Below are 17,541 nucleotides of genomic sequence, written 5' to 3'. Positions count from 1 at the left end.
CCGATCTTATTTAACTATATTTTATTCTATTTTACTTATTTTATATTTATCTTAAACGTGTATTTTTGGTCTTTTCAATGTTTTCTTGCTTTTATCTTGTATTGTTTTTGTATTATTGTCTTTTGGGTATTATTATTGTCTTTACACTTGTTAAAGCACTTTGTAACTTGTTTTTGAAAAGTGCTCTACAATTAAAGATTATTATTATTATATGTAACAAAGTCAGCGAACATGGAGGCAACGCCATTAAACTCCACTGTATAATCCAACAAATTCTCTGAGCCAAATGTCTTAAATTTGATGTTGTGAAACCAGTGGTAAAGACTAGTAACTTAATTCGCTCCAAAGCCCTGTACCACCGGCAGTTTCAGCGGTTCCTGCACAAAATTGAGGCGGAATATATGGAGATGTTATCTACCACAAAGACGCTCAGTCGGGGGTCAGCGCTGCAGCACTTCTCTCAGGAGGGAAATTGGGGCAGAACTTTCAGATCCTGTCTGGCTGGCAGATTTGGTATTTTTGGCTGACACAACAAAGCATTTATATACGCTAAACACCATGCTACAAGGGCAAGACACAGTGGTGAGCCAGCTCTATGCACACATGAAGGCCTTCAGGCCCAGCACCTCAGATTTCCCTGCGCTGCGTGAGGTCATGGACAGTTTGCCACAGGACCATACTGGTGCGCAAACAAGGAGGTATGGAGCAGCCATCGCATCTCTGTCTGCACAGTTCAATGGGCACTTTCAGGATTTTGCTACTCTCAAAAAGGACATGGGGCTATTCTCCTCTCCTTACTCCATGGACCTCGATGATGTCCCTCATCAAATGCAAATGGAGCTAACTGAGCTGCAGTGCGATGAGTTACGCGGCCGACACCAGCAGCTCTCACCTGTGAACTTTTACCGGCAGCTGGATAAAGGCAGGTTCCCAGAAATGCGAACATTTGCAAAGAAAATGCTGAGTTTGTTCGGCTCCACATATTTGTGTGAGCAGACATTTTCTGTTATGAACTTGAACAAGAACCGCTTGAGATCCAGACTAACAGATCCCCACCAATGTGACATTTTACACATCGCAACTGCTGCTCTCAAACCAGACTTGGCCTGTGTACTGCAATCCAGATCTCAGTATCACCCCTCACGTTAGGGCCAGTAAGTCGTCTGTCTCTTGCTCACCTGAAAGTCAAAAACTGCAGTTTCTCAGTGAGTAAAATTCACCTATATTTCTGAGCTTTGAATATTTAGGAATTCCTTACTGCTTGTTTCTTATGTTATCTGACTCTTATGTGATGTGAAAGAAAGACTGAATTGTTTTGTAGAGACCTGTTCAAACATAACTGGTGTCATTAAGTTGCCTGTGTTTTCATGGTCATCTGATATTCTGATATTTCTGAGTGACTATAATTAACCTTTTATTTCTCAGCTTTGTGGAATTTGTTGTGGAATTCCTAACTGGAATTGTGTTATCTGACTATTTTAGGCCTATGTGATATGAAAGAAAGGCAGACGTGTTTTTCAGAGACCTGTTCACACATGAGTGGCTTATATTAGGCTGCGTTGCCATTTAAACAAAACAACTGTTATTGCACTCCTTATAAAATTGTTATGGGCTAATGTAGTGCGATTGTTATTGCAGTCTAAATAAAATCTGGCCCCTGGTGAAAAATGTTTGGACAACCCTGATCTAGATGAAGGCATATATGATGGTTGCTGAACCACTCCCGGGGTTAAAAAGACAGTGAAATATTAAAGTGGAGAAATATACACTGTGTGTCTGTGTGTGTGCAGCAGAGGGTGAATTATGCTGTGCCCCATGTCACACTTGTCCTCTCACCTCCATAAAATGTAGTGGCCTCAATCAATAACTAATTAGCTGCTAATTACCATGCTAAAATACACAGCTGCAATTGCATAAGCACACAAGCACCCACTTATTGATAACTTAAGTGGGGTGGTGCCATGTGTCACACTACCATACACAAACACACACACTGGCCATAATTAAGGTCAATCACTTAGTGAAGATCAAAGGGTCAAGAGGACAGTTTGACAGTTTACCAAGATACAAAAAAAAAATCTGAAAATAACTTATTAACCCTATATTGGCCAAACTTTCATTTTATATCCTTCAACCCTCTCCTCCCTTATTTCTTTGATTAGTCTCACCACGTCAGTCATCATCTCTCCCCACCATATGAAAGGAAGTGTTTTTTCAAGCAAGCATTTAACTATTTTATGTGGTTAAATCTGAAACTTCCATGGAAATAATATGACCACAGGATATGTACCGGATTAGGCATTGTAATTATCTAACATCTGGGTCTTAAGTTCTCAGACAAACAACCTGAGCAAGCTGTCAGCTACTGCTGACTCGGTCAAAACTGAACAAATTGAAAAATACAGATGCACAATAATATTGGCACATTATTGATATTGGCAGATAAAGGCTTTAAAAGGAATTATTGGTGTGGCCGAAAAAAAATATTCTGCCGATTTGACAGGTCAGTAAGATTGTGCTATAATCATGTGCACATGACGTGAGTATGTCTGCATTATGGAGGTTTTTTGAAGTGCCCGAAACATAGCAAAGTTGCTAATGGAATGCTCAGGGTTGGCCATGTTAGGAGGAGCCACATGCGTAACTACCGCCAGTGCAGGCAGTGCAGGCAGTGCAGGGCCTCTACCTGCAATTTATTTCATTTGGTTGTTTTGTTGTCAAAAGTTATAAAGTAACAAGGCTTGCTGGGAATTGGGAAATCTGTTTGTCCAATGATCTTTTTATTTTATAGGCCTATTAGCAATTGTGTGATCATACGTCTAGACTTGACTGAGTTGCTGTGCTTATCTTGATGGCTATAGATCTGTGCTTATCGTCATACTGTCTCTCTGTGTTTTGATTTGTTAGTGTAAGCTGGATAAAACAGGGGAATGTTAGGGGAATTAAAATTAACAGGGGAAAAAGCTTTGGTTAATTTGGCATTTAGGCAGCCGTTGTCAATGATTTCGATCAAAGGCTGATTTGTCTGATCCCAAGGAAAATATTTGCACCTGGGGCCCAACATAACTATGTTACACTGCTGGGAGGAGCTAAACCACATTATTTCAACACTGCAATTTTAATTTCCCACCCCAAGAGCCACCATCCCGATCATTATGACGAATTTGTGAAGAACAAAGAGAAAAATGCACCAGCAATAGTTTTTTTTATTTTTACCGGTGAATGTGTACATTTTGAAAAGCCTAATGATGGGAAAATATCGGCATATTGGATATCGGCAAATAATCCTATAACGTGCATCTGAAATCTTGAATGTACAGGCTTAACACATGGGCTGATTACCACTTACTTTGGTGTTATTTTATTTTTATTCAACACCAATGATGCATCTTGTTTCAGAAACTGTACCATCTGTCAGCACTTTGTCTGTACTTTGCTCTTGTTTCCACTGTGTTTCACTCTTGCTCCCACAGCACCCCCCTTTTCCTGCGCACATGCTGGCCTCCACCCATTTCTCTTTCTCCATCAGCCTGACATTTTGGCAGCTGTTGCCATCCCTCCATTTTGCATTACCTCAGGGAGCCATGTTGTTTCCTGGTGGTGCATTAGCGCCCCATCACTTGCACTCATGGACAGTTCAGAGACCACAGGAAGGACTGCTGCTAGCTGTCGTTCAGATGTGTCTGCGTGTATATCGGTCTGTCCTGCCCTGTGCTTGACCCTTCTTTGTAATGATGCAGTGTTATTGGTAAAGGAATTTAGCTTATCGTTGTCTGTTTTTCACAAAGTGCTCTTGGTTGTGGTGCTGCTACTTGGCTTTACTCACTCAAATCAGTGCTGAAGAATTACCTTCATTATGTACTGCACCACAGATCACTAAATGACATTTCATTTTATCTGTAGCATTTTGTTTGAGATTGCTCAAGTAGTATCACTTGGATTATGGCTGACTTGAATTACCTTTAAAATATGTTGTTTGTAATCACCATATTTGGAAAACGCAGCAAAAAAATAAAGAATTTATAGATTGTGTTTTGATTACCTCAAAGAGAGTTTATTGTGACTTGATTTCTGATTAAAGATTAAAGTTCTCTGCATGGGCCTGAAATTTGTAATTGATCAAAACTGGTGCCCCATTTAGTCTTGATGTAAAAAAAAACACAACATAAAGGTGGCTAAATTGTCAAAGAACAGAAACAAAAGTCTGAGAAATTGACATCAGTGCAAAGTTCATATTTTATGCGCAAACCCAACCAGAGCCCACAGAATGCACACGAGAATGTTTCCAAACCCAACCAGAGTGCATCAAGCCTGTCAGGTACCGTCACACTCTGGTTGGTTTGCGGACCTCTGCTGTAAATGGATGCTTTAAAAAAAGCCACATCTTTACTCTTTAACAATCTGAATTTTACCACATAGCCTGTTAAAGTGACCCTAACATTTACAGATTGATGGCTATGCAGTACAGAGCCAGTGTAACACTGTGCCTTATTCAAAGCCTATCTGAAGAACTGCAAGTTATATACTGTATTTCCACATTTATGTAACGTTAAAACTGTGGTGGTTATTTCAGTGTGTAAAACTGGGTAAAAGCCTCAGAGTTTAACTGCTTTTAATGTCTGTGCTGTCGTGAGTGTCTATGGGAAGCACTAGTGACACTTCACATTTCATGGACCATATATTTTCCAACTTAATAAATGCTAAAAGAAAAATAAATACTTGGAATCCATTTACAGTAAAAATCTATTTTATAAATAGATCATTCAGCAGTAGTGGAAGAAGTATACACATTGTTATCTAAAATAAAAGTACTAATGCCACACTGTGATACTCCAGTACAAGTTAAAGTCCTGCATTCAAAACCTTACTTGAGTAAAAGTATTATCAGCAAAATTTACTTAAAAGTATCAAAAGTAAAACCAACAATGGTCCTTGTCAGTGTTTTACTCTTATAAATGACATTTTTGGACGAATATTTCTGCTGAATTAATGTGTATGTTCCATTTTACTGCTGTAGATGTTTATGGTGGAGCTAATTTTAACTACTTTATACTACTACTACTGTTGCATCACATTCTATAAGATCATCAAAGCATTGCTGTCCTGTGAGATCCACTTATCTCTTTTCAGACAAACAGCCCTGTCTTCAGCTTTGTGACGATGCAATTTCCAGCTTCATACAAGAAGAGGTTTTAAAGATTTTATTTGACTTAAGAAGCAGGAGAATTTTCTTAACCCATAAAGGAACACTTCATCTTTAATTCATCACAAACTTTCAAATTCAAAATCACCCAATGTAGTTGAGCAGAAGAATAAAGCAGCATAAAGTATAAATACAGTACAGTACAGGTACCTCAAATTTTTACTTAAGTGCAGTAGTTGAGCAAATGTACTTAGTTACTTACCACCACTATTGTCTAGTATATATTTTTAAAATGATCTGTGATCTTATCACCCCCAGTTTATATGGTAACTTTTATACAGTAGATGTTACACATATCTAATATTTTAAATACACTGTGCACATGTGCTTAGAATCTTTTGTCCCACTAGCTAAGTGAAACATCTTCACCTGTCTCCCACCGGCTCACGTTTGTCATCATACTTGCATTTAGGCATGTCCATACACACACGCACGCATGCACACACACACAAATAAAGTGACAACAGAGATGTTCAAGGTTTAAGTAAACCTGACAGTTGAGAGAGACAGATGATGATGAAAAACAGTGAAAGAGCAAAGATTAATGTGGCTTTGTGGATATAGTGCTAGAAAAAACGGAGACACATGCCGAGAGAAAAAGACAGATTGTTTATATGCTGTAGTAAAGTGGGACATGAAGCCACAGATTATGAAAGACAAATCTGATATTTATTTCAAGATGCTATGCGAACAGTTCTTCGTCAATAAAATATCAACATTAATTTAGACTCCAGTAGAGACGGGAGACGGAGACGTAGGAAATCTGCTGGACTGTGCTCATTCCTCCTCTCTGTTCACTAAAACATCAGTCCACTGATAAGTTGCTAGCCACTTGTCCAGTTCAGATTGAGGTTACAGGAAAAGCAGAGCCGCCCAGATGTCGTTTTTCACCAGCTCCTCCTGGGGGATCCTGAGGCCGTCTAATGTTGGTTGGGATATAATCTCTCCTGTGTGTTGTGGGTCTACCCCGGGGTCTCTTCCCAGTCAGACGTGCCCAGAATAGTTCCCCAGATATGCATCCAGAGAGGCATCCTGATCAGATGCCTGAGCAGTTTGTTGCTGATCCTGAATTGCCTCCATCTTCAGTCATTTCTTCCTCTGCCCTTCTTTGTCATGTTTACCACGTCTTCTTTTGCACTCAGCCTATTTAAAAGTTGAGAAGTGAAAACACAGAGGAGGAAAGAAACAGAGAAAGAGAGAGAGAGAGAGAGAGAGAGAGAGAGAGAGACTGTCTAAATCACCTGCAGTATTGGTGCATTTCCCACTGCACCGTTCTCTTGTTAGCAGCCAGTGGCTGGCCTCCACTGCAGGGCTATTAACATCAGAAAGGCCAGGCTGTTGAACTGCTTTCACAGAGGTCGAGCGTCTGGCCTTTCCAGCATTACACCGCTGATGTTTACATCCACTTAAGCTTTACTCACTAAATGTTATGAAACTATGTAGCGTAAAATTGAGAGGGCAAAAATGGGCACAGTACAAGCAGGTAATCACCAATATGATTAGCTCAGTCCACTAAGTCTGTCTTGGATGAACTTAATGCCTGGCACACACTTTTTTTCTACAGCACACTACTGTGTGTGTGTTTTGTGTGGCACATAATCAGGTTACATTCCGAGCCACTGTGCATTAGTGTAGTATTTTTTAAATAGTGAAGTGATTCAAGGAAGGTATTATCTGTATATGTGTAAATGGCATAAATTGCTAAACATTAGTTTTGGACTTACTCCTATTATCATGTGTACTGACCCATTTCTGTTTCTTGAATCTGAGCTATGGCTTCTTCTCTGCAGTAATGACCATGCAGTATCAACATTTTCACTGCACATAGAGAGTAAAAGCAGCTATCCCTTTCAGTTTTCATCTGTACTGTATATCGCAGCATTTATCTTCAAAGCCAAACTGGAGCCACCACAGTCAGCATCAAGAAAGTTTTCACATTCTATACCAACTGTTAAGACACCGGAACCTATTTTGTATTGCATGGAAAAATTATTTATACAGAAAAAAAACTATTATAGAAATGCCATGGTTCAAAGCATGCTAACTGAACAACTGCCTCCTTCCAGTGATTTTTTCTTTTGGTCGAGATGTACCAAGAATGAGGGAATGGTCTGGTTACTTGTTATGTGAAAAGAAAAAACTAAACCGTAGCTAAGTATTGTAATTTTCCTCTATCAACATTCTACATCACGGCTATTTGTAAAATCAGTCACATCCACCCTGTATCAGACATTATAAAGAAGAGTAATCTTATACAGTACATTAACCTAACTAATGAAATTTGTCTGTATACTTTCAAGATAGAACATTTTTCAGCACTAATGCAGGATGTAAGAAAAAAGAATACATAATGTATACTGTAGTGACCGTTATATCTTTCATTTCAATATGATTCTAATAATGCGGCAGAAATAAGCAAAAAGACCAACTCAAACAGCAAATATGCACACTTAAAAACGCACCCCTTTTACACAACACACACACACCTAGGCCACAATAGGGCCATACCAACAGACACATTGGGGCCAGTGTTGACTTATATCCCTATGCTAATAAGCATACTAATTCAAACAGGGCCGGTAACTTTCTTGAAAAAAAAAGGACTATACTTCAACAGATTCATACAAAGACACACACAGATCCACACCAAGAAAACCCTCCTGCCTTTTCCTAAAGCCCTGCAGACCTCCCTGACAAAGACAGGAGAGTCAAAGAGAGAAAGTCTTTGAAGTTAGGAAAGATTTTATAAACTACTTTTCATTGTCTTATTAAGGAGAGAAGGTTAGAAGAAATTTGGAAGGCCTGCGCAAACAAATGTGTTTGCATTGCATGTAGAATTTATCTACCAACACACAGGTTTCCCCAGGTCATGTTAGGGTCATTTACTGAGCTAAAGTAAGCCAAAAGTGACAGCCCGTGACTCTCCATAACATCAGGTCAGACTCTGTCTTTCCTCTTGTTGTGTTGACTGTCTGACGCAGCTGACTCGCTAAGGATGAACTCTGTGATCCATTTCTTAGGTAAACCAAGGTCAAGATTATCTTTAGTCTGTTTACCTACAGACATACTAACTGGCTTTCTTTAGAAAGTGTTGCATGTGAATAACACACAACATGAATTTGGTGGGTAAGCATGTGTCATGTTTTGAACCAATATCCAATTCATTCATCATTAAACATGTATAAATGGGTGAAGAATAACCTTATTTGACACATAGTGAATATCTGTAGGTCTAGGATTTCAGATTTGGTTTGGCACTGCTCTTTGTTCTCAATCTGTGAAGCTGGTGCAAGCCTCCTCGGTCGGGCTTCAATTGACAATGCCGTGTAAGACATCCTGAGCTTCCTGAAACCTTCTTCTCCAAAGGGGTTGACTCGCTCACAAGAATCACTATTACAGCCAGGACTTTTTTTTTTCAAAGGAACATTAATGTTTCAGTCTTGCCGTTTAAGATTTTGCCAGTTCCATCAAGCTTTCTAGTTCACAAAATAAAAATGCCATCCAATAAAATAGAAAACCATCATTCATCTTACCCTACCTCATATCTCTACCATACTTTCTCCTGTCTGTTTCTCCCTTCTTTTTGTATTTTCCTTTATCTTTCTCTCTCTTCCTGTATCTTGTATGTTACCTTCTTACTGCTTTCTCTCTTTAACTTCTTATAACTCTTCCCATTCTTTTCATTCCATTACTGTCCCTTTTTCTATCTCTCTCTCTCACTCTCTCTCTTTCTCTCTCTCTCGATTATACTGTTTTATTGTGGAGAAAAGCAGAGTGCAAATAGCCATTAGAGAACATTTTACTCCCCCCTTTTCCAAATTCAAAATGACAGGCCCAGTGATATGCTGCTAACTTGTGTGTGTTTGTGTGTGTGTGTGTGTGGTGTGTGGGTGTGTGTGTGTGTGTGCACCTTCCAACCGCTCTCTCTCCATCAGCTGTCTATTATCCGAGCCAAATCAGAATAATACATTAGGCTACAGGCTGCTAATGAGTGCACTTGGGTGTGTGTGTGTGTGTGTGTGTGTGTGTGTGTGCGCATGCAGAAAACAAAACCCTGTACCATGCCATATGAAACTATGTGCAGGGGCGATTGGCCTAGTGTGGGTTTTCTTAAATGACAGACAGGTGGGAAGTCTAATCCCATCAGAGAGTTGGTTAGTCTGTCCCTCGGGGCCCGCCCCTGTCTACCGTGTAGGCCCTGATTGGATGATATGATTCTTAAAGTCAGATGGATTGGATTGCCCAAGGCAGAGAACAAGTGAATGGGCAGAGAGGGAAGGAGGGAAAGTGTGAAACACACAAGGAAAAGAGTGCAAGATGATGGTGAGAGAGATTGATGGATTGCATCGCAGGGAGAAAATATACATCTGTGAGAGACTAATGGGGAAAAAAGAGACGTTAAGAGATAGACAAAAGACAGAGAGAGAAGTAACCATAAATTCAGACAGATCACTTAGCTTGAGGGAGATAAATATGGATTTAAATAAATGACTCAGCTTGGGGATATCACCGGTAAATGGGGATGAGTGGGTGGTTGAGTTTTGTGATTCCTGAGTCGAGTGGAAGAGGGGTGTAATAAGCTAAAAGCACATTCCATAGTCTGACATTACTTTATGCAGAACCACATACAAAAAAGGCTAGCAGTTGTTTTTGTGGTTATTAATTTTCTGGGTAGATTTGAGGATGTGAGAGAGCTCAACACAATCTACAGGAATGAGATCTGGAGCACACAGTTATTGTTTAAGTCTTTAATAAGATGCAGCAAAGGTGCACCATGCTGCAATGTATTAACTTAACTGTGCTCATGTGATCCAGACCTCATCCCTCCAGTTTTTGTCTCATTGTCCTGTCTGTCGAGGCACTGGTTTAAGCTTCGACTTAAACCAGTGCTTCACGTACTATTAGCTGAACACAGGTTTGATAATAGATACAAATAGTGAAACCCCATCTTAGCCACCATTAAGTCCCAGCTTATATCCTTTTGTTAAAAATGTATCCAAACTGAGCATTACATATATTTTTTAATAGCGTAGAAAATACACTGTTTACTTGAAGGATTGTTAGCAGATGTTATAGAGAAAAGTTTATATTGTGTTGCTTGGTTTGTTTGGTGGGTTTAGCAGCAGGCTGCCAGTGATTCAATTCAATTAAATTGTATTCATATCCACCAATTCATAACAAAGTTATCTCATTGTACTTTTCATATAGAGCAGGTCTAGACTGTATTCTTTGTGCTAATAATAATTAACAGAGACCCAAAAATTTCCACCATGAACAAGCACCATATATCTGCACTTGGATGACACCAGGATTCAAATGCAATTTAAAGATACAGAGCATTAGGTCAGAGCTAGAGAATGGTGTTGCCTGTCAGAGTGCTCAGTATATTGTGTATATTGTCTAATAATATGTCATAATATAGGAATGCTCAGGAGCACAATGTAGGTCACATGAACAGTATATACAGTATAGGCTGATGGTTTCCGAATATGGATGCAGTCAAATCAAATTTCATTTGACTAGTTGTGGGGACTGTGGGAATGTTTGAAACTAGAAGCAACTAAACAACTAAAGCAGAAAGGTGGCCAGATCAACAAACCCCACAGTGATTATGAGAATAGACTAATTTGCACAAATGTACAATATTCGAAGTAGCAGAAGAAGGTAAAGTTGCTATCATCGCACTTCTTTGGATAAGGAAACCCTATGTTGTACAGCTCATCTGTGCATACATTGGTACTACTGGTCTAACACCAGAGAGAGTCAACACATTGTTCCTCACAGTCCAAAAGGGGCTAGATTTGATGCAAACTTATTTTAAAGAAATAAAGTTATATATACCAGGGAAGTCAGAAATATTCTTTAAAGTACAGACAAATGCCTGGTGGTAGAAACAAATTACTATAATGAAACATGAGCTGCAGGTGCCTCACAAACCAACAGGACCATTGCTTTTAAGGTCTGACATTCAACGAACAAGCAGCCTTTGGGGGATGGCGCCATGGCGCTGTGGCACCACAGCAGCAAGTGGTTTGACAAGCACACAGTAAGAAGCAGGATTGCTACAAGGGCTGCATGTTCATGTAAATCATATTGCGACATGACCATCAATTAACCTCTACACAAAAGCCAAGAATAAAACGTGTCATTTTCTCTGAAACAAGGTCTGTGGGTCAGAGTTTCCTGCATGAATAATATCCTATTTTAACAGTAGGCAGATCATTACAAGTCAAAGTATGTACTTGCAGTAAAATCCTATTTCAGAGAATTCAAACATGGACTGTCAAAATTACTTAACATCTGCTAAATAATAAAAGGCAAATGATGCATATGAGGCATCTGTTGCAACAGTAGTACAATAATGTAGCTTTTAATGGGTTTGTATACAATGATAAGAAAGGGTTATAGCTTTTGACACTAGAAAAGCTGCGAAAAATAATCACCTCCTCATTTCTTTTGCTTAAAGTGATGTGAACAGTATTCAGCCACTACTTTCTACCAAAACATCCTTGCTGAATTGCTGCCGCAGAGTCAGGAAAGTTTTCAGCGATAGTCTTTAGAGGTTTGTACAATTGTTGTGGTGCTGTTTGTGGTATTTGATAAAGGAAGAAGGGCATGAAGACAGTTTTTCTGGCCTCTGTGTTTTCAACAAGTCCTAACTGCTGAGATCCACACTTTTACTTTCTCTCTGCCACTTTTTTCTCACTGCTTTTCCTTTGCTCCTCTTTTACCTGTCTCTCTGTCTCTTAAATTTTTTCTCGCTTTGCTTTCTCTCTCGTTCCCGCTCCTGTTTGTCCTGCTCTGTGTGTGTGTGTGTGTGTGTGTGTGTCTTTCTCAGAAACAGAGAGATTAAATCCATTCTTCAGTGTCCTCAAACATCCAACTCAGCTGTTTACTTGCAAAAACACCAATACACTTGTTTTCAATGTGTGTGTGTATGTGTATGTGATAGCAGCCAAAACATATAATAGTAATAGTATGCCTAATAATAATAACACTTAATTTAAAATAATAATAACTACATTTAATTTGTCCATTTTAGGTTATTAAATAATAAGCACTGAAATGACACAGTTTCTGCACTTTGTTTATTTCAACTTTAAAACTTTCCTTATAAATAAATTATAATTATAAAAACACGTATTATTTCAGGATGATATAAAGCTTTTTGAAGTTAAAATCTTCATGTAATATTTGTGTCCTGCTGTCTCCAAACGTAATGTTACTGGTCTCTCATATGTAGAAGTTGTTTCCATGGGGACTCCATGGGGACAACTTAATGTTTCTGTTTTATTCTGCTCTGTTTTTCTTTGGGAACAATTAAGATTCAATACCATACCTTCTGTGACAGAAAGGGTGGACATATGTAATTATCGATACTGACAAGTTATTTTGCTGCAATCAAGGTATTATTGCTTTACACTTATTCACTACCTTGCCAAGAGTTAGATGAGAAGATCAATACCACTGTCTTGACTATGCAGTGCTGGAGTCAGGAGTTGTTTAGTAAAGCGGCAAACAGTCGCTAGGTTTTGTACAGATTAAACAAACGGTTTATGAATGAAACGTTAATTAGTGAGCGCTAGTAAGCTGATTCTGTTGCCTTTCGACAAGACCAGGGTAATGGTTTCCCAATTTCCAGTCTTTGTGCTAAGCAGGCTGATGGCTGTAGCCTTATTTTTCATAGATATGACCGTGGTTTGAATCTTCTTAACTATCTCTCTGCCAGGAAGCAAATAGGCGGATTTCCCAAAATGCCAAACTGTGCATTTAGTATAAAGACTGAAAGCCTGGCTCACCCCAAAATTTAAAACATAGGCCTCAGATGGTTACCTTGAAACCACACAGTGACAAAAAACAACCTCAAGGAAGTTGCTACACCTAACTCCTAGTTTCGGTTTGTGTTTTGTTTTTGTAAGCTTTAGAGGTGCAGACAGATAATGTTTTAGCATCTAGAGTGAGTCAGGCTTCGTGTTTTCCCGCTGCATCCAGTCTTTCGCTAAGCTAAACAAATTGCCTGCTGGCTGTAGCTTTAGAGTATATGCAGAGATGAAAGTGGTAATAATCTTCTCATCTAACTCTCGGCAAGAAAGCAAATACGCGTATTTCCCAAAATGTCGAACGATTCCTTTAACAATTTATGACAATGAATTCGATCAGGCATGCATCAGGCTTGACATGGACCACTCTCATTCTTCCCACTTTGTCATAATAAAATATTTCATATGTAATTGTAAGAAAAAAAGGTTTCATAGATAAAAATCAGTTTTGGTGGTGCATTTCTGCCTTTATTTTGAGAGACAAGACTGTGGGTAGCAGTAAGATACAGGGAGAGAGACGGGGCGAAACGCAGGAAGGGGTCACAGGCTGGACTTGTACATGGGTCGAACGCTCAACCATATACCTACGGAAAATATACCGTAATACGTGATTAAGATAAGGGATTATAAAATATGATCAACCATATATGCTGTCAGTGCAGTAGTAATCTAAAAAAAGACTATATTGAGTTAAGTTGTTGCCAGTAATCAGGGTACTGCTGTGTTCAAAACACTACTAGTTTTTAGTGGAGTTGAATGTGGACTATTTCGGGTTAATAAACCTACATTACACTGTGCCTACTAGTGGCAGCAAAGGAAATAACAACTTATACTTTGAAGCCAGGGTAGGCAATTTCTTTCAGAAGCATTTTTGTTATATTTGTTGAAACTATTTATATCCCGGCTTTGTAGGGAGGCCTGGAGGGATGAGGTGGGATTTTATCCATTTGGATACTTTTAATATCCAGCTGATACCTGCGTTGCCTACCCTAACTTTAAGAGTGATGCTAGTGAAGATGTAACTGAGGGTGGAGAAAGAGGTGGCAAGCTTTTGTCTATGCTGTGTCTACTGCAACACTGAAGCAACCTTCAAAGAGTAAATGTGTCAAGATAGTTAAATTAGAAGTTAAATTTGTCTATAGACTTTTTTTTTTTGTTTGTCACCTGAGGCATTAGTCCTCAAATGTGAAGATATTAAACTTTTGCACACTTTTTTGTCTGTGGTGGAAAATGTTGGAAATTGTTGAAGCCATTCTACATAATAAATAATTTTATAATAATTTTAATTTTTTATTTCTGTACTTAATATTTTGAATACCAGACTTTTACCTATAATGTGGTATTTCTACTTTTACTTAAGTTAAGACTCTGAAAACTTCTTCCATCATTGGTCCTCAGCTGTGTGTATGTTTGTGTCATGTGTCTACTAGCATTACTTTGCCATCCCCACATCATGTGTCTGGCAGCCATCATGAGTCTATTTTGGCACTTTGCTCCACAGCTCTGCTCCACAGCTCAACACAGACACACACAGACACACACACACAGACACACGCACACACACACACACACACACACACACACACACACTAACACAGCAAAGACAATCTATGAGAAATTAAAAGAGAATTTAAATTGAACAAGAGGGGGAAAGATAATAAGAATTACAAATGAGACAGACAATGAAACTAAACAAAAACAAAAGAGAGAAAAGTTGCATTGCATCCATTTTGTATTAGTAATTGAGGGTTTATCCTGATGTGCAGTAGAATGTGTATTTTGTAAACTCAAAACTCCTGTGTTACTGAACTGAAAAGTTACAAGTCTATTTCTTCAAACTTTCCAAATGCTGACATAAATGAACTTCTTGATTTTTCTAAAACATTCATCTGGGGCATTGAGCCATACAGCAGAAGCAATTCACCAAACCTATGATAAAAATGACTGACTTGGACAATGGCTGCAGTGGGAGTTCAAGCAGAACCATTGTGCATTCCCTCGACTTCTGCTGTCTTATGCCTTCATTGGAAACTGAACCCTGCCACACTAACCATGTGCAGTTTTCACACTGATTTACACCTGGAATATAAAAATGATTTGGAGAAATAGTTTGAGGCACCAACAGTCTAAAATCCCTTTGATGTTAACAAGCGGTAAATCAGGTTTCAGAGGGAGAGGAAGATGAAGAAGGAGGGGGAGGGAGGGCTAGATGGGACAAAGGAAAAAGAGAAGGTCACGAGGGGCAAACAGTGGATGTTGGGGGAGATATAAAGAAAATTAAAGGAAGAGAAGAAAAAGAGAAAATGAATAGAAAAAGCAGAGAGGAGAAGGGTTGGGCACCTTTCCTTTTATGTCAGGGGAGCCGAAGTAGTGAGAAGGAAGTAAAATTGAAAGAAATTAAAAGGTGAGAGGAGATAGAGAGGAAATGGTTTAGGTCTGATGTATAAAATGTTAACCTCTTTTGAGATCAAAGAGTTTCATAAGGAAGCCAGAAAAAATGCCACTCCACACAAAGCGTGTGTCCTGCGTGTGATTGTTTGTGTTTTTCAGGGAAACTGAAAATTCTGTCTGGCCTGAGCCTGACAATAATCAGCCAGAACCTGACACAAAAGTCAACAGTTTAATGTAAAAACTCATTAAAAAAAAAAAAAAAAAAAAAACCAACTCATAAATCCTCCAAATTTTTCACAACATTGCGAGAAACACTGTAAACTTCCAAAAACATCTTCTCCTGCTATTCTCTACTCTGCTGCTCTCACGCTATCTGCTGCCCTCTCCTGCCCAACACCAACAATAAACACATAAATCATTAAATAATCAAGACTAAGATCAAGATAACTACACTCGATATGTCAAAGAGACCACCAATGTTTGAGGAAATTATGAAGCATACCGCTACCATGGATTCTGATGAGTCAGAAAGTCTCCAAAATGAAGTTATAGGCCAGGGTCATCAAGTTATTAGATTAAATTATTAGCAACCATTTTCCCTCCAACTGTACTGGTTGTTAGAATGGAAAGCAAATTTTAAAGATGAGCGCCTCATCTATAGACACAGTCAGTGCATTTGCTAGCTAGCTTTGGCTAACGGCATTACCTCTAACTGTCTGAATACCTCTTGTGCCTGGTGCACACTAGAGGATTATCAAATCTTAACTGATTTTAAAAGTGTGGGAGACCACAGACACAGCTAAAAATGAACTTTTTGTATACTGTATATATTTTAATTGTAGGAATGCAAACACCAGACAAAGACTGGGTATCCACACACTGGGTATTTACTAAATGATTTCAGAGTGTTGATTCCAGGGACTCTCACAGAAATGCAAGTGATCAAATGTGACTTAACAAAAAATAAACACAGAGATGAACTTGGATAAACATGTTTGGGTAGATAATTTGATCATGAACATCCATGCAATTGTCGGGTGACTCATTGGACCACATCCGGCAGACACAGAGCTACATGAGTATCCCACTTGAGTCCTATTTTTGAGCTGATGAGTTTGAGTCTAATATTCACTCTCATTTTGTTTTCATTTCTATTTAGTCCTGAGAAAATATCTACATGGGAGAAAAAGATAAGTGAGGCACCCTGTCTAGTTAGCTGCCTGGTACAAATGTGTATGACTAGATAAATATGAAAGAGGGTATTGCTGAAAAGATCATACCCACTAGAGAACTCTACCCCAGGTAAATCAAGGTTTAAAAATACATATATATATATATATATATATATATATATATATATATATATATATATATATATATATATACATTTAAATCAGAGCAATGTGAAGTGGGGCTCAGGGGAAGGAAGGGCAAAACCTGGTGTATGGAAATTTGTTTTTCAAAAGAAAGTAGAATAAGGCGGATACATATTGAAAGGTGAGAGAGACAGGCAGTGAGAGTCAGACAGACTGTATGAGACAGAAAGAAAGAGAAAGTCAGACAAAAGGAGTGCATGTTAAATGTTAAGCTTAGAGTGAAATAGGAAGAAGTGAGGAGAAAGAATTAGGTGTGCAGGATTCGTGTAGCAAGGGGAGATGAAAGACAGTGTGAGAGATAAAAAGAGAATAAAACTGAGCAAGGGAGGATAAGTGTAGGGTAAAGAAAGAGGGGGAGTAGAAGTTATATACATGCCAGGAATGGGTAAATGGCTGTGGAAATATGCGGAAAGAATCTGAAGTAATGAAGGGGAGGCACAGAAAGAGAAAAAGATTGATAATGACAGAATGAGTAAATAAATTCAATACAGTTTTTCAGCAATTAATATGATTTAATATTTACGTTCGTTATAGATTTTACCTTTGTACATTTCGATGATTTTAGTCAGTATTCTTAATAAGTTCCAGTAAAAAAGCATAATTTCTTGACAAAATAATAATTTCAGTTTTCTTTAAAATAATGTAGAAATTAATTAAATAAATGTGACATTAAATAATGTAATGGTGTGTAGATAAATTACAGAAATTGTAGATGACCTTGTATTTGTTCCATGTTTGCTGATGCAAAGAG

The 17,541-nt window shown here is 38.5% G+C and overlaps 1 protein-coding gene across 1 annotated transcript in view; it reads left to right on the top strand.

The window, feature by feature from the left end:
• Positions 1 to 558: 558 nt before the first annotated feature.
• The window catches only part of si:dkey-215k6.1 (transmembrane protein 132C), a 33,591-nt gene continuing 16,608 nt past the window's right edge, over positions 559 to 17,541 (top strand). The window contains exon 1 of the mRNA XM_046034152.1: positions 559 to 1,110. Within this exon, the coding sequence (XP_045890108.1) occupies positions 559 to 1,110 (552 nt within the window). The remainder of the gene's footprint in view (positions 1,111 to 17,541) is intronic.

The sequence above is a fragment of the Micropterus dolomieu genome, linkage group LG21 (genome assembly GCF_021292245.1).
Source record: "Micropterus dolomieu isolate WLL.071019.BEF.003 ecotype Adirondacks linkage group LG21, ASM2129224v1, whole genome shotgun sequence".
Taxonomy (NCBI): Eukaryota; Metazoa; Chordata; class Actinopteri; order Centrarchiformes; family Centrarchidae; genus Micropterus; species Micropterus dolomieu.
Note: the sequence above shows the minus strand (reverse complement) of the source record. Positions and strands in the feature narration are given on the sequence as shown.